The sequence below is a fragment of the Carya illinoinensis genome, chromosome 9 (genome assembly GCF_018687715.1).
Source record: "Carya illinoinensis cultivar Pawnee chromosome 9, C.illinoinensisPawnee_v1, whole genome shotgun sequence".
NCBI lineage: Eukaryota > Viridiplantae > Streptophyta > Magnoliopsida > Fagales > Juglandaceae > Carya > Carya illinoinensis.
In genome coordinates, this window is record NC_056760.1 from 42,139,656 (window position 1) to 42,167,639 (window position 27,984).

Here is a 27,984-nt window from a genome sequence, read left to right on the forward strand (position 1 = left end):
TAATATAGTTTTTTAATATTAATTTTATCTAAAAATTTAAAAAAATTAAATTATTTATTATATAAAATTTTAAAAATATTATAATAATAAATTAAAATGAGATGAGAGGATAAATTTTGAATTTTAATAATCAATCGGGGCAAGAAAACTAGCCCAGGACGGGGCCACGGCCAAGTTAATGTTAGACACCAATCCGGTAATCCCTATATAAGACAACATTGCGTAAGGTTCTCGTAACCCTAGCTTCTACTTCTAGTGAGCCACCTTTTAATCTGTTACCTGTATTTGTCTTTTCTTATTATTTTCTCTGATAAACCCTAGTTCCCAAATTCTACCTTATTCCCTCCATCGCCGTCAAGTTCAAAGGTGCCAGTCCTGGTCTTTCGTTCTTTTTCAAAATTTTCCAGTGTAAAACTCTCTCATGCTCTCCGGAACCAATTCTGGCTTCTTTCAATCATATTATGGTTTTTGGTTCCATGTTTTCATTTTCCTTTTCTCAAATTTCAGTTGCAGGAGGTTCTGAAGCTTCGTAACGATGTCGGACGACGAGAGGGAGGAGAAGGAGTTGGATCTAACTTCTCCTGAAGTCGTCACGAAATACAAGAGCGCCGCCGAGATCGTTAACAGTACCACCCTCTCTCTCCGTCTTTATATATATATATATATATATATAAATATTTCTTGTGTGTTTATTATTATAATTATGGCTCATTTAGTTTATAGATTCTTCTATTTTGTTCTTTGATTGTCGTATACACTGATAAAAGATTTGGAAATCTGCAGAGGCTTTGCAGCTAGTTGTATCCGAATGCAAACCTAAGGTCAAGATTGTAGACATTTGCGAGAAGGCTGATTCGTACATCAGAGAGTGAGATTTTTTTCGTTTTTCTGAAATGAAAAGTTTGTTAATTCATTGTGCTTGCGTTTTCAAGGTTGTAATCTTGCCTTCAGTAATTCTGTGTGTGATGATATCTGGGTCCTGGTATGTGTATAAAAATGAAGGCAAGCTGGTAACATGTACAAGAATGTTAAGAAGAAGATCGAGAGGGGCGTTGCTTTCCCAACTTGCATTTCTGTAAACAACACTGTCTGTCATTTTTCTCCGCTTGCCAGCGACGAGACTGTGTTGGAAGAGGGTGATATGTTAAAGATGTAAGCTTCCTTTCTCTCTCTATTTCTTTAAAAGAAATTATCTCAATAAAACATAATAGTTTAAACGTTGCGTGCATGATGCTAAACACAACGAATTAATTCTTGGACATTTCTCAGTACGATGGTTCTATTTTTCTGGATACAGTGATATCGGTTGCCATATAGATGGTTTTATTGCTGTGGTGGCACATACTCATGTTCTTCAGGAAGGCCCAGTTACTGGGAGGGCAGCTGATGTAATTGCTGCTGCTAATACTGCTGCAGAGGTTGCTTTGAGGCTTGTGAGGCCGGGAAGAAAGGTATCTATAGTGTAGTTTATCTATTGTACTCCTAGGATATGAAATTTGACTAGAAGTTTTTTATTTTTATACCTATTTGGAATTTGAGATTGTTTATGAGATATATTTATGTTCTTGTTGCTAATCATGTATAAAACTTATGCACACTTCTAAAATCTTACTCCACATATGCTGAACAGATTCTGCTATGATGTTGATTTCCGAGTGCTCTTATGACTTGCGATATCATAGTAGTTATTTAAAAAACTTAAAGTGAGGCTTTTGTCGTGCTTGTACTTTTGGTTCATCAATTTCTCTGCTTTTAGGCACGTTCTCAGGTTGTTTAATTCATCACTTACTCTGGTTTAGGCATGCTCAGGTTGTTTGATCTTCTATATGCACAACATGCTTGTTGAATCATGACAGAATTTTTTAAGCAGTTATTGAAGAAGTTACTAATTGAAAGAAAAAAAAGGAATCCTTAATGATAGTTTCATTTAATGTGGAACTTATCAAAAAAAATTTCATTTAATTTGTGGTACCTCCAAACCTTTCTTTCCGTGATAGAGTTGAGAATTTATAAAATCTTTTGTATCACTTTATTTTTTCTTATCATTTTCTTGTGACTAACTCATTTCATATGTAGTATTATTCCATCCCAAAATTTGTTTTTTGGTTTAGTCATAAATTTCTCTCTCCCAATTTTAAAATTGGAATTGTTTGTTTAGTTCTTGGTTTCCCCTAAATGACGAACTTCTGTAATAAGCCATGGATATACATCCAGATGAAGCTTTTGTCATAGTTACTCTGATAGGGGAATGCTATGCCTCATGACACTTGTGAAAACATCCATTTATTTTGGGATTGACTTCCTGGATTAGTTTTAGTCTCTCTGCCTTTTCATATGCTAGTACTCATTGTAGTTCTGATGGGTGGGCTCACATTTCTGGGATTTTGTCTCTAATGGTGGATCTGAAAGGCTCTGCCTTGGTGAGGTCTGTTCCACATCATAAAAAAGGCTAGTACTCATTGAGCCTAAATGACAAAATTGTTGAATTGTCTTATGAAGTTTCCATTGTATTTGCGAAAATGCTGTCAAATTGACTGTTTTTTTTAAGGTTCCCGTGTTTTTGAAAGTTCCCATTTGTGTGCATGAGAGAGAGAGAGTGCACGTGGTTAAGATGGGCGTTATATTTTTGTTTCACATGCAGTTATCATTTTGAATCAAAGCACAATTTCTCTAAGATGATTCCAAGACATTAAAAACAAGGCAACTTTGCCGAGGTGATCAATGACTTGTTGATTTCCTCTTTTCCCTGTTGCCTATATTGTGTCTGGCCATGTTTGGGGTGCTTCTGTGGACACCTTTTTGTTGTCAAATTCTATTCCCCCATGTTGGCTAAATCGGTTCAAAATCATTAGGACAACTTTGATTTGGGTACTGTAGGTGTTGTTTTGTTACACAAAAAGTTATCATTTCATAACTGAAAGAATCAAAGCAAAATAACTATAAGATGATGCCAAAACATTAAAAATTAAGGCAACTTTGCCGAGGTGATCAATGGCTTGTTGATTTCCTCTTTTCCCTGTTGCCTATATTGTGTCTGGCCATGCTTGGGGTGCTTCTGGTGGATGCCTTTTTGTTGTCAAATTCTATTCCCCCATGTTGGCTAAATCGGTCCAAAATCATTAGGACAACTTTGATTTGGGTATTGTAGGCCTTGTTTTGTTACACAAAAAGTTCTTTTCGTAGTTGAAGAATCAGAGCAAAATAACTATAAGATGATGCCAAGACATTAAAAATTAAGGCAACTTTGCCATGGTGATTGATTTCCTCGTTTCCCTGTTGCCTATATTGCGTCTGGCCATTCTTTGGACCTTTGATTTGGGTATAAATTTTGTTTTCTTGCACTTAGTCAATGTGCGATATTACTTTTCCTTGTGGACAATTCACTCTTTCCAAACTGAAAATTAATCGTATGTGTTGGTGAATTTGAAGCTGTGAAGCAATTTTGTATTGCTTTCATTTAACTCTGTATTTGAGGTTTTTTTTTAATCTTCTGTTTGACATGATCTCTAGATGATGAATAATTATCATGGGCTATGGATAAACTCCAATGAAGCCTCCTTTATTGTCATAGTTACACTGATAGAGAGTCATTTTTTGCCCATTTGATTTGCATGGTATTCTCTTCCTTTGTGAGTGATAATTTGCATGGTATCAGCTTTTGTTATCGCTATTGTGTATCTTGCAATAGAAAATTTGTGATTGAAAAAAGCTAGTTGAATTATTTTCTTCCTTTTGATGCAATATTGAATTTAAGTCACTGAAAAAGTCTTGTTCACCCACCAGAATTGGTTCTTTTTTTTTTTTTTCCCACTTAGAAGCGGTGGTCTACGGTTCTATTTACAGAAAGGCTTATAGGACTAGGATCTTCATTACATGATCTAATCTTCCTATATGATGATTGCCTATGAATGCCAGCAAATGACGTCCAAGCGAGGCTCCTGACTGATCAGAATTCCTCTGATAGGGAAACATAATCTATTTTTGGGTTGACAGTCTTCCTGAATTACTACCTTGAACCCTATTTGTCTAAAATCCCATCCTCTTCTAACAATCCAAGCATACAAATCTGTCATTAGGACTGTATATTTCTTTTTGTTAAATATATTTGACCTCCACTTTGTTCGTGTTTGATGTTTTCATTGGTTTGGATAGAATAACGTGTGTTTCCATTTACTTAGGATCTCCAGTGCTCATTTATAGAGAAAGATGGCAACTTTGTTGAGGATGTTAAAATATGCTGTTGTTATCTAGATACTTACATGGATATGTACACATATATTATGTTGTTCATAACATAGGTACTTTATTAAGGGATACATTTTTTGTTTGTCCGATCCATGAAAGGCTTAGTGCTTAATGTTTGATCAACACTTATTGGATTTAGTACTTGATGCTTATATAAAAATTTAATGGATGAGATTAACTGATGGGTGTAGATTACTTGTTCTTCTGCCTTTTCTTTTGAGTGATTTAAATGTAGCGATTATTATTAGTATGTTTTTACAATTAAAGCAACTTCTCCTTTAATCAATTTGTTCATTAAATCTCTGTTTCCTTGGCAGAACAAAGATGTAACTGATGCTATTCAGAAGGTTGCCGCTGCTTATGACTGCAAAATTGTTGAAGGTGTTCTTAGCCATCAACTGAAGCAGTTTGTGATAGATGGTAACAAGGTTGTACTGAGTGTATCTGCTCCAGAGACAAGAGTTGATGATGCAGAATTTGAGGAGAATGAAGTTTATGCTATTGATATTGTAACAAGCACGGGTGAAGGGAAGGTAATTGTGGATATTAACCTTACTCTATTTGGATTCCATTGGTTGAGCATTGAATGCTGCTCAAGAAATTCGTAAGAGAGATTATTTGTGCAGTCCTAGGGTGTGCAAACCTCACATATTCTCTTTGGAAAAAGTGAGCAAATTTGGGACCCACATGAAAAAATCTTTTTTTTTTTTTTAAAGGTGGGGCCCTCATTTGTTTTTTTCAAAGAAAGTGCTTGGGGCATGCTCATCCTAGGACTATATCCAGCATTCTCAATTCATAACTATTGTAGAACTCACTTTATGTATCTATCTCTCTCAAATCTAAAATGCCATTTTTGCCAACTTTTTAATATTTTAAGCTGTCAAACCTACTTTATGGAACATGCAGCCTAAGCTCTTGGATGAGAGGCAGACAACTATTTATAAGAGAGCTGTTGACAGGAACTACCACTTGAAGATGAAAGCTTCTAGGTTTATTTTCAGTGAAATAAATCAGAAATTTCCTATCATGCCATTCACTGCTAGGTATGCTGTGCCTTCATAGAATATCTTTATCTTTAACATTATCTTTGTCCTCTATTCTTCGACTTTTTTCATAGTGCATATGGAATTTATTTCCAATAGGGCTCTGGAGGAGAAGAGAGCTCGGCTGGGTTTGGTGGAATGTGTTAATCATGAACTCTTGCAGCCATACCCTGTTCTACATGAGAAGCCTGGTAAGAAACTTCTATCTAGGTTGGAATGATGCAGAGTTGGTAATGAGATGATCCGATAATACTCCAATGGATTGTTGGTTTTGCAGATGATTTGGTTGCACACATCAAATTCACAGTTCTACTAATGCCAAATGGGTCAGATCGAATTACATCTCATCCTCTGCAGGAGCTGCAGCCCACAAAGACAATAGATGATCCCGAAATCAAGTCCTGGTTAGCCCTGGGCACAAAGACGAAGAAGAAAGGTGGTGGAAAGAAGAAGAAAGGTACGCTGGAGCATGACTGATCATCCATCCGTAGACTAGAACTTCATTAATTTTGAGCCATTCTACACCGTTGGTCTTATAACCTTGCTTTGTGGATAAAATTTGGTGGATTGTTATTGGGATTTCTTGCGTGCTGCAGGTAAAAAAGGAGACAAAACTGAGGAGTCAACAGAAGCCGAGCCTATGGATACTGCTACAAATGGTGCTGCTTCCCAAGAATGAGTCTTTTTCACCCCCTTTTCATTTTTCAACCACTCCCTCGTCAATTTTGGTGCTTTGTCCGCTCCATTGTATCAGGTTGGATATGAGTTGGTCTACTATAGCGTTTAGACATGAATCCTACATGTGATTTCCTGCATATACGCCCTTTGTGTATCTTTTCAATTACTCTTAATTTCTTAGACAATTTAGAAGCTCAAAATGTTAGCTTCGGTCAGCACAAAAAAATGTTGTCACCCAGTGAGTAGAAATGATAATCGGAGGCTCAAAATGAATATTTGGTAATTCGGGTCCCCATTCTGTGGTGGGGATTACGTTGAACCGTGACTTAAGATGATAGACATTAATTATTTAAGATGTCTTCTAACATGGGGAAGTAATAGGAATGTACAGGTCTAGAAATTTGTCTAACATGGACTATTTGTACCCTACGGGTTTTTTTTTTTGTCAAGTAAAGAGTTGGTGGTCACATGTTAAAAGAGTGATCTCTCCCCAAATTTATTAATAACCCTTATTTTATGACAAAGGAATGCTGTGGTAATAATAAAGTCACAAGGAATTAACATATGCACAAGAAAGCTCCATCCAATGTAACATCACCGACACACCTTATTAAAAACCTCACTCAAGCGGAGGAATGACCAAAAACCAATTAAAACAAGACATGAGGACATTATTTACGAATGTAAGGCAATTCCAAAAAAGTCCATGCGCAAGAGACCACGCAACCATTCTGGACCGATATTATTTCCATCAAAATCAAAGTTTTTTCGTGTTGCACATTCTTTAGCTAAAAATTATGTTACCATGTTGGCTTTCCTATAAATGTGACAAATTTGACAGTTGAGTCTTGAAACAGTGATTGAATGTCTTCCCAAAAAATCCGACATATACCAAAAGTTGCAAATACTAGACTTAATCCAATTCACCACAACTGTAGGGTCCGATTTCACCAACACATTTTTGTACCCTATGGTTGTCTCAAGGGTATTGGTCTTTATGATATGGTCATTCTAGGTCTAAGGCTCGAACCTTCTTACTTTCTTTCATGGGTCATTGGAGGAGTTTTTTCAAACTACAATCAAGAAACCATGTTCATATTTTTTAAAAGATATTATACCATTATTTCTTATGTATAACTAGTATTAGTTGATTAGGTTTTTTGTTTAAAGAGGCACTTTTAACTATATAAAAATCGTATAAAAATAAATCTACAAATTAATATGACTGTAATATGATTTTTACAATCTATCTTAGTGCATTAAGCAATGCTAGCTTTGCATTTACTTTTATGGCTAAATATTGTTTGCCCAAAATCTCACCTTTGTGTTTTTAATTGAGCATGGGAGTTACATATTTATGTCATTTTTTAAAATGATTTGTGTAGGCTTATGATGTGCAAATTTCAAGCATGTGCTTTAAAAAAAAAGTGAGATTGACGTTAAAAAATTAATTTTCATGGCAAATCATGCTCTTTTGGAAAGTCCAGCACAAGGCTGACACATTCTAGGGTCTAGGTCTATACGTAGCATTACTTGTGATATGCAAGCCTTAGACCAACAAATCCAAAGCTTAGAGATTAAACAAAATACAAATCCAAAAATAAATCCGGAGATCTAAATCTTTCAAATCCAGGCAAAAAATAACTGCGCATTGAGGCCATGAATCTATTTAGAGACCCATAATTGTGGATATGTCGTGCGGAATGGAGTAGAGGATGAAAAATAAGAAGAGAAGAAAAAGACACGAGAGGAGGAGGTTAAAAAAAAAGTCGTGTCTGGAAGGGAAGAATCTACTATTGGAAAGGGGGGGAGGGTGGAAAAATTTGGAATTTTATATTTATTTATATATATATATCTTAACGGCGGATGAATGAAAATCTAACGGATTGGGTATCTACCCACGACTTGCCTGTCTAGAGAAAAATAGCTTGAGCTACATGATTGCACCTATGCCTTAAGTGGGATGCCCACCCATCCCTTATTAGGACAGTTGGATTGCTAGGCCTAGATGACCCACCCTCCTCATTGGTTGAGCAATCTCCCACACCTAAAAATAAAATGGAAGTTTTCTATTTAGAAATACTTTTCATTATAGATTTTGCCATCTCCGGCTTTACCAGCCGGGTATACGCACCCTGCTTGCTTGTCACCTTCGCCTCGCCTAGCACAGGAGGGTAGTGGGGGTGGATAGACGGATTAGGAGTTAAAAATAAAAAGTGGGGCGGGTACCTAGTGGGTATTCAGGCAGGCTTATGTAACATATATAATAATATATATTGAAGATATTAGTTTTTTTAAGTGAGATTTTTACTTCTTAAAATGCGTAGTTCTGGATACTTATTAATTAAGTTCCAGAATACCCTCACGTGACTCACTCTTTCTACTCTTTGCTTAGTCTCTCTCTTGTCTCTCAACTCAATCCGTCTCTCGACGCCGTCTTATATATGTTTTTTAAATGGAAAAATATAGTTACAAGTACAATTATGCATTAATCTGTGCATCAATGTGATGTGATTGGCCAAAAAATAGATTTTATTAAAAACAGTGTTAATTTAAATTTTAAGTATGAATAAATCAGTATTGATATACAGATTAGTGCGCGACTATACTTGTATGTAGCAAAACTCTTTTTAAATTGATGGAGGATGGGATTAGTGTTGTGATCCCCTGAAGTTGGATTAAGAATGCTATGAAATTGAATGGTGGTTCATTGATTTGGTTCTGCTTGGCCACTGAGCAAATACTGAGATTTCTCAAATAAGAATTTTGAATTTTAAGATAAAATATTAATATATTATATTTTAATATTATTATTATTTTAAAATTTAAAAAAGTTAAGAAAAAGTTAAATTATTTATTATATTTTGTATGGAAATTTGAAAAAATTATAATGATGAAATGAAAATTTTGTATTTGAGATGAGACCCAAATCTAATTAAGGATTCAATCTGAAATCTCAAATTAAATTATAGTTTAGAACCGGAGAGATTTGAGTAAAATCAACATTTTGTTATATGTTGCTATTGTTCTTGACCCGTGCTACAAAATTTATAGAATGATGTATAGATTGAAAAGTACAAACAAGATGGTATGGTTAGATCAACTCGTGTTAAGGGATAAGAACACCCTTAATAGATTGTTTGATGGGTATGCCTCATTTAAGGAGGTTCCATCATCCGTCGTTTTGCCTCTGACTGATGTTGGGAAGATGAGAAAACGGTTTTGCCTAACTGATGTTGGGAAGATGAGAAAACTGAAAACGTAAATGAGATATGAGGTTTGGTAATACATACAAACCAAATAATAATTTAGACGGCTAATTGGACTAGAAAATATACTTATCAGCAAAGTTACATCCATATGTAGTGTTTTGAGAACTTAGATTGATGGAAGATAAATGCTGTCAAATATCCCTACATCCCGTCATCAAAGAAATAGCTCGTACTCTTTTGGTCATCCTTATTTCTACAATATCCCTAGAGTCCATATTTAGCATAGGAGGATATATATTAGATCTATTTAGGAGTTCACTGTCTTCTACCACTATGAAGATTTTGATTTACATTCAGAATTAGATTAAAGCAAAAACGATTGAGATTTCAGAGATGGTGAAAGAACTGACTTGCATTTTCTTCCCTTCATTTTCTGGAAAAATTAAAAAAGGAATTTCATTTCATTTGTTTGCACTCCTCTCAACTCACATCCGCCATCCTCTACACCCCCCCCGTATACAACACGTACAGCTTCGCAACCTATTTACAAAGTCTCATGTTGTCAAATTTGCACATACAAATGAATTTCAAAATACAACCTTAAACCAAAGCCCATCGCAAACAGCATAGAAAAGAAAGGATGTAGAACTCGCACATCCAATCCCAGAAGCTTCAATATCATCTGGAGGAACATATATATATGTAGCCTGTTAGATGAGCACAGTCCCGATATGTAACAATAAATGTGCATGCATCAACAATCCCCTTTTAAGAAGACAATACCAGCTGGAGTAAGTATTGTGTTTTGTGTTTTGTTTGAAAATTTGGGAAAGTTTTAATGATTAGATGAAAAGGTTGAAAATTTTGAAATTGAAAAATGTTTGTATTCTAGTGATGTTTGAGAAGGAAATTATAAGATGAGATGATTTGTGTTCCCAAACAAAAAATAAGAAAAATTCTACTCATCATCCTCACACCACACACCACACTTAATTTTTTTTTTTTTCATTTTTTTCTGTTATTGAATGTGTAGTGTATGGATAATGAGTAGAAGAAATCAATTAATTTAGGAAGAATAAAAAAGAAAAAAAAGTGTGGTGTGTGGAAATGATGAGCAACAAAACTAGAAAAATAAATGCTTTGGGTTGAAAAACTCACCATATCTTTAGATCTATGGAACAACGGAAGACTTGAAGAGCCTCCGACAAAAAGGGCACCAGTTGATAAGAATAATTGAGTGCTTCACGAACTATGGCATCTTCAATGCCTGTTTCAATTGTTCTAATGATGCTGGATGCATGCTACCAATAGCTGTATTAAAAGATTCTCCATGAAGTGTAGCACATGTTTGAAGATTTTCTCTGACTGAAGTCTCTAATGATATCTGATTTATTGGGTCAGAATACTTGATCTACAGAGGGAAGAACAAATCCATCAGGTCAAAAAAAAAAAAATCAACAATATAAGCTTATTCATCTGAATTCAACACTTTCAGGTATGTCACCTGTCTTCTCCTTAGCTCTATACTCGGAATGCTTCCCTCACCATGGGACCTGCTGGAGCTCAGATTCTCGCCACTGCCATTCACAAAACTAGGAAATAAGGGCAAAGGATACAAATCAATTCTAGAATGACCACTACTTATCTCGATAACAACATACCTGGACTCTTCCTCAGCCAAGTCATCATTTCCACTCAAAATTACAGTTGTACATACACTGCATGAATAAAAAAGTATCATTACAAGGCTCATAATTTACCAAATACTCAGATTGCAAATGATTTTAAGAAATTCTTAGATGAACCCATACGTCAGAATCTGATCAAGCATATCGAGGACTTGAGGCAGTCGCAATGTGAGAATTATCGAAAGGGCTAAGCCAAATGCCTTCTTTTGTATGGAAGATACATTGTCTACCTGTGACCAAATAAAAAAATATATATAATAAACAAATGAAGCAAGAACTTAAAGCAGTCAGATTAAAGCTTGAGCTATTGTGTTATATTCATTTGATTAAATCATTCTATTATAAACATTTTCCAATTCCAAGCATGTTGCTATGAGACAGACCTCAGAAATTCCCAAAAAGCGCCAGACAGTGCGTTAGATGAATCTTGAAATTACAGTACTTTTTTATGTACATGAATGAAATGTGGTACTTTTAGTTCTTAAAAATTATCCTCCTAAAGTCAAATTAGAGCAGGATGATATCATATAAGTTGAAAAGTATTATCTTTCCCCGTAAGGTCTAAGTAACTAAGTTAACTGTACTCAGCAGGAAAAAAAAGTGAAAGTTTAACTGTTAACAAATGTTGCAGTAAGTTTTCTTACTTCCCTTGGTTTGGGAAGTTGAAAAGTATCATCTTTCCTCGTCAGGTCTAAGTTAACTGTACTTATCAGGGTTAAAAAAAAAAGGTGAAAGTTTTCTTACTGTATCAAATGTTGCAGTAAGTTTTCTTACTTCCCAAACCAGGGGATGTTAGGAAATAAAATCATATCTATCTATGCTCAGTATAGATATAGCAATGTAACCTAGGTAGCAAACAAACACTTCAACCATCACCAAAAGTATCCTCATAATGGAAACGCAAGCGGTACTGACCTTGTCAAGCCAGACATCAACCAGACAAAGAAGTATATTGTCTTTGATTGGAATACCCGCCTTCTGGAGCAGTAAAAAAGTTGATTGTTCTGATGTTAACCGGGCAAGGTAATTGGTATTCATCACCAAAAGCCTTGCCAGGATGGCAGCAGAAGATGCTTTAACAGCTGTCTTAGAAGGATCACGATCATCTCCTCCTCTCAAACTTACAGTAATCAATTTCTAGCAACATTAAACAAAAGGTACAAACTCTATAAGAAATTTATTGATCGAAATCAGCATAACCACAGAGCATACAACCATACTTACTTGTAAAGTGCTGCTGATCAATGGAGGCACTTCTGCAGGGAAACACTGCAAAGTAACATAAACAAATAAAAAAGAGATTTGTTGAACAATTAATGTCAATTAATGCTATAACATTTTTTTTTTTTGGATAGGTAAACAAACTTTATTACTCAAAGAATAGGCCTAGCCCAGTATATACAAGCAACAGCCCTAGTTAAACGGGCACAAGAGAGACAAGGAAATCATGAAGGACCATCCCATTGAAATCAACAGCTATGGCCCAAAGCTATAACAGTTCTAAAGCCTCAAAGCTACAATGAGCACATGTTACGAACTTGGGAAAACGAATCAAATACATTTTGTTTTCTATGGTGCAACTCCCTTAATGTATCATAAAATGGAACCATTACCACATATTCTGCTGAAAGTGAATAAAACATCATTCCATTAAATCCTAAAAAGCTAGGATGCACAAAACTGGCAAGGGGTTTGGATCCAGTAGTACTTTAGAAAAATTAGGATTTGATATGACAGGGACATGTTAATTAATTAAAATATACTTTTTATGTTTGAAGGAAAGGAATGATCGGTGTCTTAACGAGGAGCGTACTTTGGAGCAACTTTGCGCACTCTTTGCTGTTTTGGTTTTCTGCTTTAGTGATTAACAGATCTTCCGTTCATGATTTTCACATGTCGCTTTCCGTTTCCTAGAGAATGTACTTGGGTGTTTTTTTGTATACTTCACATTCGTTTCTAATAAAACTTCTTCTTACTTATAAAAAAAAAAAACGTTTGAAGGAAAAATAAGCATCAAAAGGTTTAGAAGAAACACTAATTATGCTATAACTTATTATTTATATATTAAAAAAATTTGTTTCTTTTGAACTGTCAGGCTGCATGGAAAGTTTATTAGAGGTACTGGAAAGAGAGTATTTTATGGGGCAAAGAGTTCATCAATCATCGTACAATACTAAATAAAAGAATATCAATGCCTTTCACACTACCTACAACCCGAAAAATCTACTTGCCAATATTAAATTAATGTACCTGTACTAGAGTATCAATGACTGGAAGAGTTGAAAGAATCCCTCTGTCATTGACATTTCCAACAATCAGATCAAGAATTCTAGCTACACTAGAAGCATGCATCTGTAGAAACTCAGTTCCACCCAAAATAATGTAATCCTCAATTACGGTGACAGCAACCTGAAAAAAACAAGGTTAAATACAAAACAAACAACAGATTTTTAATTTTAAAAGTACAATACAAATAAGAATGTAAAAGGACACTAAAACTGTAACAAGCAGTTCAAAAGATGAAAAAGACAAAATCAACAACCAAGTACAAAAACCCAAGCGCTCATACTTGAAATTAGCAATACGTACTCTTGGAGCCAAGAAGCAATAAAGCAACAGAAAAGGAGCACAAAAAGTGATACTGGTGGTCAGCAAAGTGAAGCCTCTACATTAAATTAACAAAAATTATGATTCTGTCAGCAAAGTGAAGCCTCTACATTAAATTAACAAAAATTATGATTCTTCTTCTTCTTCTTCTTCTTCTTCTCTCTCTCTCTCTCTCTCTCTCTCTCTCTCTCTCCCTCTGTAAAAAATAACATAGCTTGGCAATACTTGACTTTTTGACAAATAAGTTATTTGAAAGTAGGTATATGCCCTCATATCTGTAAACAAACCTGGATTTCTCACCCAAATCAACTAGTCAGTTGTACCAGCGCCCTTAAATCACACTCGATCCTAGTTTGAACATTTATTCATGCAATGGATTTGTTGCATCACCATGCTTTTATTGTTTGACAGGTTGCAGGTCAAAGTTGAAACCAAAGTTGTTGAAATTGCTAGGAATGCTAAAGCACAAAACACTGCCTGGAGCCTAAGCATACAGTGGCAGCACGTGTCTAACTGAAGTAAACACAGATTTCTTTTGAAGAATATATAATAACAAAGTATTCCAAAAATACAATGAAAAAGGTTGAAAAAGCAATAGAGTAATATATTTGGCCTATTAACTTGATTTGTTAGAGTATCATGCAACATGACAATCAAGATCAACTGAGTACATACAATTTAAACATAACATTTTATACAGTTCTCTTGTGCTTTAGAACATCACAGTACCATTATATTAGATAGCCATTATAACAAAAAGGTACATGCTTGAGTCAGAATATACCCAAAAGGCAATGACCAAAGATGTGCAAGAATTGAAGGTATTGACTCTATGCTAATATAAGATATATACAATGCAATCCTTAATTAATAATATCCTGATCATTAAGCATAGGACCGTTATCATTGCCATCTAAAGATTTGTAACCCTCATTATTTTCCCTATCTACTTCCTCTAAATTAATGGTCTATACAAGCAGTAATAGTTAATACACACTCGCGCGTGCGCACATTTGCAAAAAACTGCAAAAGCATGCTTTTTGTCTCCCTAAAATAGCACCAAAAGCATTCTTAAAGTGTTCTTTTGTAAATGCACTTAGCTTTAGGTAAATGAAGCAATCCGGCCTTGATGCTTAGAGCTCAAGCATGCTTTTACTAATATAGCTTGAAACAAGAAATATATTGTAAGACCGTAGATTGAGTATTGGAAGGTGGTTAATGGGATCCCACATTGCTTGGGAGAGAGAAGGTCTTTCCCTTTATAATGATTCTGGGCAAGTTTGGGGACTGAGATGAGATAAGAATTTTGTGAATAGTAGAAAGATAGGTTGTGAATAGAAATGAAATATTTTGAGTTGAGTATTTTTTGCGTTTTGGGAAAGGAGAGAGAGAAGGTGGAATAAAAAATATTATAAAGTTAAAATATTGTTAGAATATAGTTTTATAATATTATTTTTGTTTGGAGATTTGAAAAAGTTGGAATTGTTTTTTATTTTTTATTTGAAAGTTTGGGAAAGTTGTAATGATTAGTTTGAAAATTTTGTATTTGAATTTATGTTTAGAAATAAGATGGGATGAGATGAAATGAGGTTAGATGAGAATTTTATATCTCATCTAAGGCCCCAAACCTGCCTGAGACTCCAATTGAGACCTTAACTAGTCCTTTTGAAGTATACGCCCGAATGTGACTTGGGCTTCCATTGGGTTGTTACATACAACAAATATAAAAGAGGGCAAAATCACACAAATTCTAATCCACCAGGGAGTAGTATGTGTAAATGATGAACATAACAGCACACCATAGAGGATATCATGCTATCAAACATCCACTGGGTCCAACCTGCAAGTGATCAAAACTTCTTTCCATGATTTCCACAAGATATGGGAAACATGCCAATAGTTGAGGCACCAATGAAGGGGCATAAGAAAGTGTGGCTTCCCATAACTGCACAAAAACAACTGATTGAACTTAGCATGATATGCTACGATGGAATGATCACCAGTTAAATAACTAAGATAAACTGTCAGACTAACCAGCATGCTGTCCTCTAGAAGTTCATCTGGGCTATTTACATCAATTCCTTTCTGCAAAATCGGCAGTAGCATGTTGTAGCAAACGGGTGATTGACCACCAAGAGCAACCACAAAGTTCCGCAAAGCAATAAGAAGCTGAATTAGTAGCAAGCTTTCACCAGAAGATTCCTCCCAAACCTTTTTGAAATAAGAAATAAAAATAAATAAATAAGTGAATTCTAATAAGTGCAGAGCCCATTAATAAGTTTAATATGATGAACAAGGTTACCAACCCATTGCTTAAATTTAGTATGACAAAACTCAATAATTCAACATCTCTATTGAGATGCAATAGAGAATAGTGAACCCAGCCAGAAACTCGGAATCATAACCCTTATATCTGTCATTAAGTGTGTAGTTCAAGCAATTTATCAAAAAAGTGTGTAGTTCAAGCACTAAGTGACTAAAGAGATAAAAGTGACAATACCTTTTGAAAGAATTGAACCAAGTTGTCTGCAAATGGAATGACTCCACTAACATGCGCAATAAGAACAGAAATCAAATTCAAAACCTGAACCTGAAATAAATGGAAGGATAACAAGAATGTCAGTTGGATTACCAGGAAAAAATCATCAAAATTCGAGTTTCAAATTTCAATAATTTTAATAATTGTTTATAAGTTTTGAATATAAATAGTATAGTATCCCAAAGTCAATTTTGCCCTTACAAAACCTTAACCACTGTTCAATATGAAAATTCAAAGATTTGTAGAACATTTGGACAGGAGCACTGCTCTGCAAACACGCAGATGCATTCTTGTATCAAAGAAAACAAAAAGTATTGAACACCCAAATCTTCATAGTTTTGCCACTTTAAACAAGGTGGACATGATCAAATTATGCAGAAGGTCAATTAAAAAAAGGGGAAACATCATTAATCTCAATGTACAAAGGGTCTTGCAGTGCTACGCACAAAAGTGATACAAAATCCCTGTTTTACCTTTGAGTCAAACTCCTGAACTTCTTCAACCAACTTAAAGCATGAAACCCAACATACTGGAAGCAGATCAATAAATTCTCGTTCTGAAAAGTTTGCATCTTCAACATGTAAGCACAGAGATCGACAGGCTGCCAGCTTTACAAGGAATGCAGAACTTCAATAGGTGAAAGAAGATATAAAGTTACAGATTCAGGAGGCAGGAATATGTCGCAAACATTCAGAAAGAGCAGGAGAGTTAATGCACACAAGAAAATGAACCAATGGGGCATACCCTGACAGAAAGGTTTTTGTCTTGAAACAATTTGATCAAAGCACAGTATACTGGTCTTTTTGTGTCATCTTTAATCTGTCAAAAGTGCAAAAATCAGAAACCCATCATCAAATACTCTCTCAAATTGTGATTTAAGTATTCAAAAAAAAAAAAAGACAGAAGAAAAAGGCAGTCAAAACCAAAAAAAGCACTATTTGCTATCATAGGATTGAATTTCCACGACAAATCTCAATTCAGCTGGATGGAGCATCATAGTTTCATTGACCATTGCAAGACTCAAAAAAAAAAAGAGCATCGTAGTATCCAATGGCACCATAAGAGAACCCTATCTCTCATTTCTGGCATATCTTACAGGAGGAACAGGCTTAGAACTTCAGCCCAGGGCACGAGTATCCTTGCAGAGGACACATGCTAGTAATTGATGTAACAGATCAAAAAATTGAGAGTCTAAAGTTTATCAGGACTCTTCCAATTTTTTCCCTTCATATCAATTACTTTTTTCTACCTGGTTTCATCACTTGGAGAAATATATTTATTCTCCGCCTCGATAATGATAATAACAATGATGATGATGATCATAATATTATTATTATTAAGGATAGAATGGGCAGTATATTAGTATATTATTATTATTATTGCTTCTAACATAGAAGTTAGAAACAACTGCCTTGGACTCTACAAGGAGGTCAATATTGCATCTTTGTATGTCTCACAGACTATTTTGTGTTGCATCACCACATAGAGGGGAATCCCATGCAAGCAGGGACCCTCTTGAGAAAATTGCAAGCGTAAAAATCACTACTACTAATGCACTACACAGCGTGGAAATTATGCTACCTCAGAAACCCACTGTCCCAATATAAGCGCAACTTTCCGATGGATGATATACATATTCGGATGATCATTTGAGAGTTCTAGGGATAATGCTCCATTATACCTGCAAGCGATAGTTTCAGGGAAAAAGTCACAAGTCCATGATTTCCAAATAGGCTATACAAGTGTGAATAAATGAAAGAGCCTATTTGGTAATGTGAATACAATGCTATCTAACAACCTCTTAGTACGGTGAGAGACACTGTAAAAACAGCAATCAATCTTACAATCAGAAGATACTGACCAAAGCTCTTAAATCAAAATATAATCTTCTTCCTTGTACAAACGGTAAATAGTAAAGCAAAAGTAACTCCATAACAGGAGTCGCAGTAAGCTATACCACCAAGTTTTAATACTTCTGAACCACATTTTGTTCTATTTAAGTTACACTAGCAGCTAGAAGTGCCTCCACAAAATCTCCCTCCTGCTTCCAGTCATTATTGCATCAACTGAAGTACAGCAAGAAACATGGTACCAAGTGATCACAGACAGAAGTCATTTTATTTTATTTTTATTAGCACCGGGTGTTCAGGATCAACGTCCCAACTAAGCCCCGGGGTGCACAGGCCCTCGGCAAGGAGTTTACCACAAGTGCACCTCGGGTAATTCAAGGGAAAAATCTTCCATTCTGATGGCCCTAGAGATTGTTTGCACCCAAAGGGATTCGAACCTTAGATCTTGGAGGGAGCATAAAGAAGTCATTTTGTTTTTAAGTAAAGAGAGATTTTATTCATACTACCAGAAAAATGGGCGAAGCCCAAACGCACAGGACACATGCATGAGAAAACACCTAGTTAAAACTAGAAATATATACAAGGAAATCGGGGAAACTGATCCCATTAAAGGCTAATCCAATAGCCCATAGAAACAAAGTATTAAATAAGAGACTTGTTCCAGGGCACAAACAACAGTCATTTGAAATGCTGCATCAGTTAAAATAACTTCAAAGTTTGGATAGGTTATGCAAGATATGATAATTTCCAAACACCATATATATAGCGGGGAGTGGACACACCAATCTTTGAAGCTCAGGTAGTTTGAGAGCTCATAATAAACATAAGCAGCAGCACCATAAGTAGCATCCTTTAGAAGCAACCCTGGCGTGATCTCAGTCAGCGAAGTCGGACAACCCTTCATTGCCTCTTGAAGAAGGGAAACCACAACAGGACCAAGTAGCTAAAGCCAAAAATAAAGATCACAAGAGCACACATACTTCTTATCCAAAATAATTGAAGTGCCTAAGCCCTAAAAAACAACACAAGATGTTATAGAAGGTAATCTTTAAAAAAAAATTGAATGCCACCTACTTGGCTATGTTTTTCAAACAATACAATGTATAAAGCTTCAGCACACGGCCTCAATTTTTCAGTCCACTGAACCATATCCTGCTCATGATGAAAAGATTCAGGGTTCTGGTACAACTCCTCCAAATCACTTGCATTCAGAACAAAGTACCTATTGAGCAGTCAATACACAGTTTTAGAGCAACAATTATCTGAAAAGCACACACAAATAACCAGAGGGACCCAAATATTTTATACTTTTTTTCTGCATAAAATTCTTGTGGAATAATAGCACCCAAAATTTACCACCAGACGACAAATCCTAGTACAGTTATTTATTTTAAAATTAAGTCACCATACCACCATGATTACAATCAAATGGGGGCACTAGCTCACTACGTGCATTTCAGAAGCCATACAACTTATCCTCAAAGATTTTTTTAATAGATAAATGCTTGATCTTTGGTGGAATAATTCAGTCATGACATCAAGCAGTATGGCTTGTTTAAAATGCATTTTCTCCCCCTATAAGGCCCCTTCCTTCTGTGCTCAACAGCCCAAAAATGGATAGGAATTTATCAAGCACAATACTCTGTAGGCAAACCAATATGTCAGTCAGAGGTCACAGTGTGAATACCTTCTTATCAATACATTACATAGAAGAACTATTCCTTCATCAGGCAAAACTGAAGTCAAAACACCACCAACAGCATTCAAAATGTTTTTCTTGATCTGCTCTTGTGTAATTCCATTTTCATCCATTACCCGACCAGTGAGAATACGCTTGTATTCTTTACATTCCAGTACACACTTCACCATCACCATACATTGAATCAAGAATTGCTCAAATGACAACAAATCTGGCCCAGGCTCTGTTATCTTGTTTAAGCAGAACTCCATAACTGGAAGGAGCACGCTTTTATCCCCAAATGAAAAAGGATGCCTTCCCTGTAGTACTACTAAGACCTTCATCAGTTTAGTGCATGCCCTCTTTGTGAAGTCCCAAAATTTAGGATGCATCTTCTGAAAAGACGAATCTGCAAAATAACGAACATATGTAACAAAAAATCTAAGAGAAAAAAATTGCAATCACCCAAGAGATGTTGGGGGGATGTATTTAATTTTTCTTTCTCAGAAGGTTTGAAAACAAGATGGCCGAAAATTATGAGGGAAAAATAAAACTTCCCCTTGCAAATGAAATGGAAAGATTTCATCCACAGCATATATAACACACTCCTTGTATGCGGCAGTACACATTAGACCCATAACTTTCCCTCAAACCTTGTTTTTTGGGATGGGCAAAGATGCAAAAACCATTTCGTACAGGCCATTTACAGGTCACATCCTATGTCATTAAACAGTTCTAAATGACTGAATGAGGGAATTGTACAAACCACAAAGGAACTCAAATGCTATATCGAACTTTCAGGCATCATTTCATGCGAGGCCAAAACTGAAAAACTTTTTAAAGTAAAGATGCTTAATACTCCATAGCAGGTAGTAATTTAATATGCTGGATACTGATTCATATTTCAATTCATTTTTTTATAAGTAAATTAAGATTTTATGAAAAGCTGAATACTAATTCATAAACAATTATGGACGTTTGTGGGTAACTTAAAAAAAATGACAGCGATTAATAGTGGCTTTTAATAAGTCAATTGTTCATATTTAAGATCAGTACACATCTTGGGAGAAGTTCAGACAACAAAGAGCTAAAGATCCATGTATAAGTGAGAGAGAGCTTATTAAGCTCCGGACAGGCCATATGTAGTGGCATGCATGAAAGTAGATCCCTTTTTATTCGATAAGTAACATACAATAAAGAATATCTAGTTTGTTAAACCTTTATCATTCATTCTCCCAAGTGCTCATCTCCATTATCATTAAGTCCAAGAAGATTAATCATAAAGGGCAATCAACCCTAATTTGAGATGTCATATTTTTCACCAAACTAGAAAGCTCAATATCTGCCGTATAGGTCTCCGTAAGTTTGCATTTGTTTAAAGTTATTATTAGCTATGTGAGGCATAAATCAATTGCTAATTATGCCAACATGTAAGAAAGGCACGAGAGAGAGAGAGAGAGAGAGAGATCTCACAGTATGGAAGAAAGGACTGAATCGCATTCAAGAGAACAGGAGAGACCTCCTTGACTGGCCGGACTTCCTACAAGATGGAACCAAGTCAGTAAAAACACTCCCTTTACTTCATCAGGAAAAGAAGGCGCAGATAAGGTGCACCAAATCCTGAAATAAAAAATAAGTAAATAGAATTCGCAAGCGAAATATAACCTACCTGTACACATTTTGCATCACTTGGAAACCCTGAAATTATAAGCTGTCGTATAGTCTTTAAGCACAACAACCACCTCTCGCATATTAGATAAAGTTCATCATGATAATGGTTTGGATCAGTCGAATTATAGCTTTGAGAGAGGGTAGAGAAACCATTTAATATGGTCTGCACATCTCTCTGCCAAACATGCCAGCTATAATCAAAGAAATGTGTTGATATCTGTAAAACAAAGTACATAAGCATGATCAGCCCCCCAAAAAACATGGTTGTGTAGATTTCATTTCTATATAGGTTACGAAAGAGTAATTACTTGTCCTTCTATTACCATAGAATAGGTGCATAAACTGAGCTACACAATGAAACTTTTTTGGCTTCTGTGGGGGAGAAATCTTATGATAATGGAAAATAGTAAAAGAATCTGCAGTATTAAGAAAGTACAGCAGCCTATACCTCTGCAAAAGTCTTTTGGTCTGAAGTAAGACGTTTACTGGACAATTCCTTCAAGGTACGAAAAATAGTCATAAAAATCCGGTGGGAAGTAAGAACATCTGCTGATTGAAGCTGATGTGCCAAAACAGAAAAGAGCTCTGGCCTGGATGAGTTATTGAATTGACAGATCAGAACAGATGGTCAGCTTCATGAGGGAACATTCAAAATAACTGATGGGAAGATAATGTGCATATCAACAACTATAATAGCCGCCAACTATGCTTAAGCAAAAATTTAACACATATTGCTCCAGCTGACCACAGAGGAAAAAGAAAATACTGATAAAAAAACAGCACTTTTATATAAGAACCAAAATAGGACAAGTTTTCACTTTTGGATGAACCATTCCATGCAATTTGGATCATGGTCAACTTACCACCCTGTGGTTTTGAAACAGTTATTCTGCTCCCATGAAGTTTATTTGGTTATGTTTTATTGTGGGAATGATGAATCATGCACATGAAAGGCACAGTTTCAGGAGGCACAGCTGGAATAGCTATCATAATGACAAAATGTAAACAGAAATAACTTTGGATGACTTGGTTACACTTTCTAAACGAGACAGAATAATTATAAGTGAGTCAGAATGCAATGAGGCAAAGTGTCAAATCCTTATTTATCTTTTTTCCAATGTAAGGAAAGAAGTCACTACTTACCACTCATAAATATATCTGTCCTGATGATTAATTTATCTTACAAGAAGTTAAAAGGTTTTCTACCCAAGAATGCATACCTAAAAACATATGCTCATCCCAGCCATGCATCTGTCAAGCTACACACAAGTCTTCAAGACCAGGTTCTTACACTTTAGGGAAGTACAAATAATCGTGCTTGGGAATTTCATAAACATTCTTTTTTTTTTTTCTTTTTTTTATGACGGGGTACCAACCCACAGCAGAGCCCTTAGGACTCACTCATGGAACCTAAACCCCCAGGGAGACCAGCGCAACAACCCACCGCCATGGCCTCCCACTTAAATCATAGTTTGATCCCAAGAGGAATCGAACCTGTGACATGGGGCTCATGCACACTTATCAAAAAAAGACATAGGGCTCATGCACACAAGTTCACCCTTACCATTTGGGCTACCCACGGGTGGGTTCATAAACATTCTATGCTAGAGCAGCCTTTACAATTCCAAAAAATTTGAGAATATTAAAGGAGAAATAGGTCAAAATGTGTACCATTCTTTGGGGTAATCAATACGAGCAATTTTGGATATGAGCACAGCCAACATTAGAGCAATCTGTGTAGGGACAAACATGGTAAGTACAGGGAATTAGTAAATCTAATCACAAATAGAGAAGATTGCCGAGGCATTTTAGTGTGTGTGGGTATTGTGTGGGTGTGTGTGTGTGTGTGTGTGTGTGTGAGAGAGAGAGAGAGAGAGAGAGAGAGAGAGAGAGAGAGAGAGAGAGAGAGAGAGTATTTATCTTCAACATCAAGTGTACTAGAAAATAATATGAAGACGGATCTTAATTTCTCAAACTGCTGACTGGCAAAGTCATTATCATAGTCATGTAATTAGGCTCTTTTGGGCATCCCACAAGGATTTAATTGCCCCAATTTGTTTCATATTGGATTCTATGTGTTGTGTTTATCACCTTCAATGGACCACTTCTACAATGGTAGCCATTGACTTTTTTTTATAATAATCAAAGATATTATCAAAGAACACAAAAGTTGTGGCACGTGTACAAAGAACGCTTACAAGATGCACGCCTTATAAGAAGTATAACTATATATATATTTATATGTATATAAGAAAAGCATGAGAACTCAACCCATTACTATCATAACGGCAGTCGAAAGAAACAAGGAATTGACGAAGAAGTTTTAAGCTCCTTGCCTGCACATAATAATCAAAATTCTATAGTCGATTCCCTCCATATACACTATAATAGACAGATAGGGACATCTTCAACAATGCTGCAATTTATGGGTTGCCATATAACCCTTTCCAACTGACAAAAAGATCTACCATCCTCCTTGGCATAACCCAAACCATGCCCAACTCTACCAAAAAACTAGTTCCACGAGCTTTTGCAGTCACACAGTGGTCTACTGATTCTCTGTTCTTTTTGCACATACACTACAAATACGTCACAATCAGCAGTAAGCGCACTTAAGTGCATAAGCCACCTATAGCCTAGGCACATGCACAAGCCTGAGCTAAGTAAAGTGTGCATTTTTAAAAAATGATAAAATATAATAAAAAAAGGCAATATAATAATACATATACTCTTATTACAGTATTATGCAAAATGACAACTAAGTGATCAACTAATTATATAAAATCCAAACATAAAAATGTATATACTTATTGGGGCTTACAAAATATACACAACCATGATATTTGATAGCCATAACCAAAATAAAGTATATAGTTGAATAAAAAATTCAAAATACATCTAAAAGGCAATGCCCAAAACAGCACAAAAAATGTTGAGTATACTAAAACATACTACAATGCAATCCTAGAGTATATAATCATCTGGACTATTTTATTCATCCATTTGTTAGAAATTTATTACTTTTGGTGTTGGGCTATAGAGTTACGTCCTTAAGGATTGAAAGAAACTTTTTTTTTCACTAAATGTAATGAAGCACACTTTTTGCGCTTCAAGCTCACCGCTAAAAGTGCAAAACAGCATGCTTAAATAGCACTTTACGAAATGTTCTTCTCTTTTAGTAAGCAAAGCGCTTAACACTTGGGGCTTTGTGCTTAAGAGTGCTTTTGACAACACTGGTCACAACGAAATGAAGTTTCCTTAGATCATCCATGGTGAGAATCTTCTCTAAAGAGGATGTCCTAACAAATAAAGAAATGTGCCTGCAGAGGTGCTGTAAACTACCAAATACTCCTCCAAGGAAAAGAGTCACCATCTTGAGGCATATGGACCTGATAAAAAGAACAAAGAACTTCCCTAGGGATCCAAAGAGTCTTTTATGCACCTCCAAAGAGCATATATGTACACCACCACATGTTGTCATTATTTATGCATATGCTTTGAACTTGATATGATAGTCCAAGTTGACTTTCTAGATGATATTTGATTGCATACATTAGCATATAAGTCAATACCTATAATTCTTGAGCTTCTTTGGTCATGGGCTTCTTAGTGTATGTTGATTCAACCATATATTTGGTTGGAAAATTCTATACACCACACTACCATCCCACTATGTAAGATGTGGTACATTTATCATTATTGGATGATTATTTATTGGATGATTAATGGTGATAAATGTGCCAAATCTTACATGGTGGGATAAAAGTGGGATGGAAATGTGGTATATAGCATTGCTCATTTTGATTTAATTCTGGCCATCAAATATCATTGATGTTTATATTTAGTAAAGCACAAGGGAAGTATACAAAATGTTAAGTTTATGTAATTAATTAATTACTTTCTTGATTTTCACATTGCAGAATACTCTTAACAAATTGAGTTGATACACTAAATAGCTTACCATCTTGCTTTTAAACCTTTATATTGTATTTAAGGATTTTTTGTTATTATTTATCATCTTTAAAAATGTGCACTTTACTTCAATTAGGCATGCATTTACGTTTTGCACCTACGCTCTAGACAATGTTTGGACTTAAGTGCGCCTAACACTTTTACCAACGTTGAGAGCTTGATTGAACAAGAACTTTCAAACTCACAAACTTCCCTCAAATAGAAGAGCACATGCTGACCCAATTTATTAGGAGAAATTCTAACTCTTTACCTAGCTAGCTCCATGAGAAACCTTGACGTGGCTTCTCTATTATATTGGTCACACTGGTAGGAGCAAAAACAATGACAAGAAATGTATAGGAAACTTGGAGAGAGCATTCTCGATCAAAATGATCCTATCACCTTTAGATAGATGCATCCTCTTCCAATTAGCTGATCGGTGCTCAATCTTCTGCGATACCCCATAGGGCTATACTGAGTGAGTATAGGTGGTATATGGGATCCCATATTGCTAGGGATGAAAAAATTCTTGCTCTTTATAATGATTTCAATGGGGCTCCAATTGTACCATTGATCAATCTTTTTGGAGTATAGACACAGATGTAGCTTGGGTCTTCCCTTGGGGTGTTACAAATGGTATTAGAGCTTATCCTAACTAATAGGGGAATTTAAGAGGGGAGACTGTGATACCTCTTACTAAGCGAGGAGTGTAGGTGGTGTATGGGCTCCCACATTGCTTAGGAGGTAAAAGTTCTTGCTCTAAAATGATTTCAATGGGGCTCCAACTATACCATTGACTAGTCATTTTGGAGCATGGGCCTAGATGTGGTTTTGGCCTTCCCTTGAAGCATTACATCTTCTCTATCATACCATCCCAAATACCTTGCATGCCAATATGCTACCTAAACCATCCACATTAGATATCTTACCCATAGGAACTAGCTCTGACTTGGCCAAATCCAGTTTTGACCTAAAAATCATCTTTTGATCGGTAAACAATATTTTATTAGGACACGGGATAGTTTTGACCTGAAAATCATAAGCACTATTCATATGAACTTAAAATTGGTAGCATGCTAATAAATCATAAAAAACTGTTCATATAATAGATTATGGAAGGGGAACCGACCATTCGAGAATAATGTACAACATATTCCATGAATCCAAATGATTTCCATAAAACAACAAACATTGGCCTAAATGTTGTTCTAATCTAAGAAATACATTGTCATAGTTCCAATTGCGCGCGCGCACACACATTCTAATAAATCATAAAAAAGGCAGGAAATGTAGGCATGAGAATGAGAACTGGAACAACCTGATAATTCTCCTCTCTCAAGTGCGACAACAGTTTTTGTCTCAGGTGTTTTTTCTCCTCGCTGCCGATTCCCCTGCATAGAAATTAATAGAAATCATTTCCACATTACAATTCTTCCTACAACAGAAAAGTACGTGTTTCATACACAACTAAATAAATATAGCAGTAAGAGACACAAAGCAGCACCGTCATCATTACATTCCAGTGTATCAATTATGACTCTTCAAAAAACTATTTCTCAATTTCAGTCTTGGACGGCAAGCACATTTACACGTTTCCCACTGAAATAGAATTAACAAGAAACGTGAACAGATACACCGATCCTTGCATTCCACCACATCATATGGCACTTTTGAAGACAATCTATAAACAACAATTTCGGTGCCTACCGCAATAAGCATTGCTGGTACATGACCTTTCGACACTATTGCACAAACCGTCGAAATATAACACTTTCAAAATGATGAAGATGGAAAATAAAAGATGGATGACTTACGAAGAATCGCGCTTATTCCTCCAGTACCGATTAACACTATTCTTGAAGTACACCGAAGCCATCAACCGGATATCCACCTGAGATACTAAATCCTTTGCCATAATTACTTCCTGCATTTACGTAGATAATACGAACGCAAATTTGAAACATTGAGCTCGGTCTTGACGAATTATAACGAAACAAAAACCATAAGGAACCCTAGAACGGAAGATTGATAGGGCTAAGAGTACCAAGAGACAAGAGCAGAAGCCAGGCCTGCTCTCTGACTGAGAGAGCGCCGCCTCGGCCGGTTTGCGGACGCTCTCTTCGCCGCTCATTGAATTAGCGAGCAACGAGTACATCGCCGGTACGTCAGATGCCGAGAGTGCCATCGATGTCCGTGCGAATCGAACCGGGTTGGAAAATGGTGATCCGAATCGAGTAAACTCGGAAACAATAGGAAAGGGTTTTGTTATGCTAATGTATCTAAAAAATGGCTTTATTAGAATCTTGAGGTTTGCACAGGAATTCAAGAAGGGGAAAACGGCGATGGAAGAGCTATCTTCCAGGCCAGGAAACGGATGCGAAAAAAGTGATTGGGACGCTGGTCGTCGTGGTGGTGATTTGCCGACTTTATATGCTGCTCCAAAGCTGGTCGCAAAGAAAGCCTTAACATCTGGCCAGGCCGAAGTTAATGCCTCTAGTTATTAAGGCCTCGTTTATGTTAACATCCGTTAATAATGGTAAAATTAAAATATTTGTAAAAAATAGTAAGATAATTTCAATTAAAAGATATTTTATATAATTTAAAAAAAAATTCTATACACGATATTATCGTTCTATTAAGTAAGATGTGGTATATTTATTATCATTAAATGATTATTAAGTAATATTATACACCACACTCTCATTTCATTTACATTCCACTAGATATGATATGGTATATCTACTACTATTGAATGATAAATAAACATGTAATAAATGATCATTCAAGAGTGGTAAATATGTCACATCTTATTTAGTGGGATG

General features: G+C 35.7%; 2 protein-coding genes across 4 annotated transcripts; one reads left to right on the plus strand and one right to left on the minus strand.

Moving 5' to 3' along the window:
- Positions 1-208: 208 nt before the first annotated feature.
- LOC122277490 (ERBB-3 BINDING PROTEIN 1) lies at positions 209-6,103 on the plus strand. 2 transcript variants are annotated; one of them, XM_043087477.1, is made up of 10 exons: positions 209-366; positions 508-626; positions 784-868; positions 1,003-1,152; positions 1,298-1,451; positions 4,563-4,778; positions 5,152-5,288; positions 5,388-5,479; positions 5,566-5,745; positions 5,885-6,103. In XM_043087477.1, exons 2-10 carry the CDS (start codon positions 536-538, stop codon positions 5,965-5,967), a joined length of 1,188 nt encoding a protein of 395 aa, XP_042943411.1. In that variant the 5' UTR covers positions 209-366; positions 508-535; the 3' UTR covers positions 5,968-6,103. The 2 variants fall into 2 exon arrangements, with proteins under 2 accessions (XP_042943411.1, XP_042943412.1); XM_043087478.1 differs by having other exon boundaries at positions 243-408.
- A 3,469-nt stretch (positions 6,104-9,572) lies between these two features.
- On the minus strand, positions 9,573-27,637 carry LOC122276235 (importin-11). Of its 2 annotated transcripts, XM_043085806.1 has the most exons (24): positions 27,207-27,637; positions 26,977-27,086; positions 26,481-26,553; positions 22,883-22,944; positions 21,660-21,801; positions 21,210-21,428; positions 21,014-21,080; positions 19,550-19,949; positions 18,937-19,084; positions 18,645-18,805; positions 17,594-17,693; positions 16,757-16,831; positions 16,486-16,620; positions 15,974-16,063; positions 15,508-15,684; positions 15,314-15,418; positions 13,117-13,275; positions 12,091-12,135; positions 11,782-12,003; positions 10,990-11,096; positions 10,840-10,896; positions 10,683-10,755; positions 10,337-10,589; positions 9,573-9,860 (listed from the first exon to the last, which is right to left on the minus strand). In XM_043085806.1, exons 1-23 carry the CDS (start codon positions 27,345-27,347, stop codon positions 10,428-10,430), a joined length of 3,030 nt encoding a protein of 1,009 aa, XP_042941740.1. In that variant the 5' UTR covers positions 27,348-27,637; the 3' UTR covers positions 9,573-9,860; positions 10,337-10,427. The 2 variants fall into 2 exon arrangements, with proteins under 2 accessions (XP_042941740.1, XP_042941741.1); XM_043085807.1 differs by lacking the exons at positions 26,481-26,553; positions 26,977-27,086; positions 27,207-27,637 and adding an exon at positions 23,548-23,736.
- Between the last annotated feature and the right edge of the window lie 347 nt (positions 27,638-27,984).

What these genes read in the sequence shown, in the direction of transcription:
- LOC122277490 (XM_043087477.1), top strand. Translation starts at nt 536, where the DNA reads ATGTCGGACGACGAGAGGGAGGAGAAGGAGTTGGATCTAACTTCTCCT. An exon ending in GCTGATTCGTACATCAGAGA is followed by an intron (nt 869 to 1,002) that starts GTGAGATTTTTT and finishes ATAAAAATGAAG; the next exon opens with GCAAGCTGGTAACATGTACA. An exon ending in TTGTGAGGCCGGGAAGAAAG is followed by an intron (nt 1,452 to 4,562) that starts GTATCTATAGTG and finishes TTTCCTTGGCAG; the next exon opens with AACAAAGATGTAACTGATGC.
- LOC122276235 (XM_043085806.1), bottom strand. Translation starts at nt 27,347, where the DNA reads ATGGCACTCTCGGCATCTGACGTACCGGCGATGTACTCGTTGCTCGCT. An exon ending in TACCTGAGCTTCAAAGATTG is followed by an intron (nt 17,694 to 18,644) that starts GTGTGTCCACTC and finishes TATCGCTTGCAG; the next exon opens with GTATAATGGAGCATTATCCC. An exon ending in TGATCAGCAGCACTTTACAA is followed by an intron (nt 12,004 to 12,090) that starts GTAAGTATGGTT and finishes TAATGTTGCTAG; the next exon opens with AAATTGATTACTGTAAGTTT.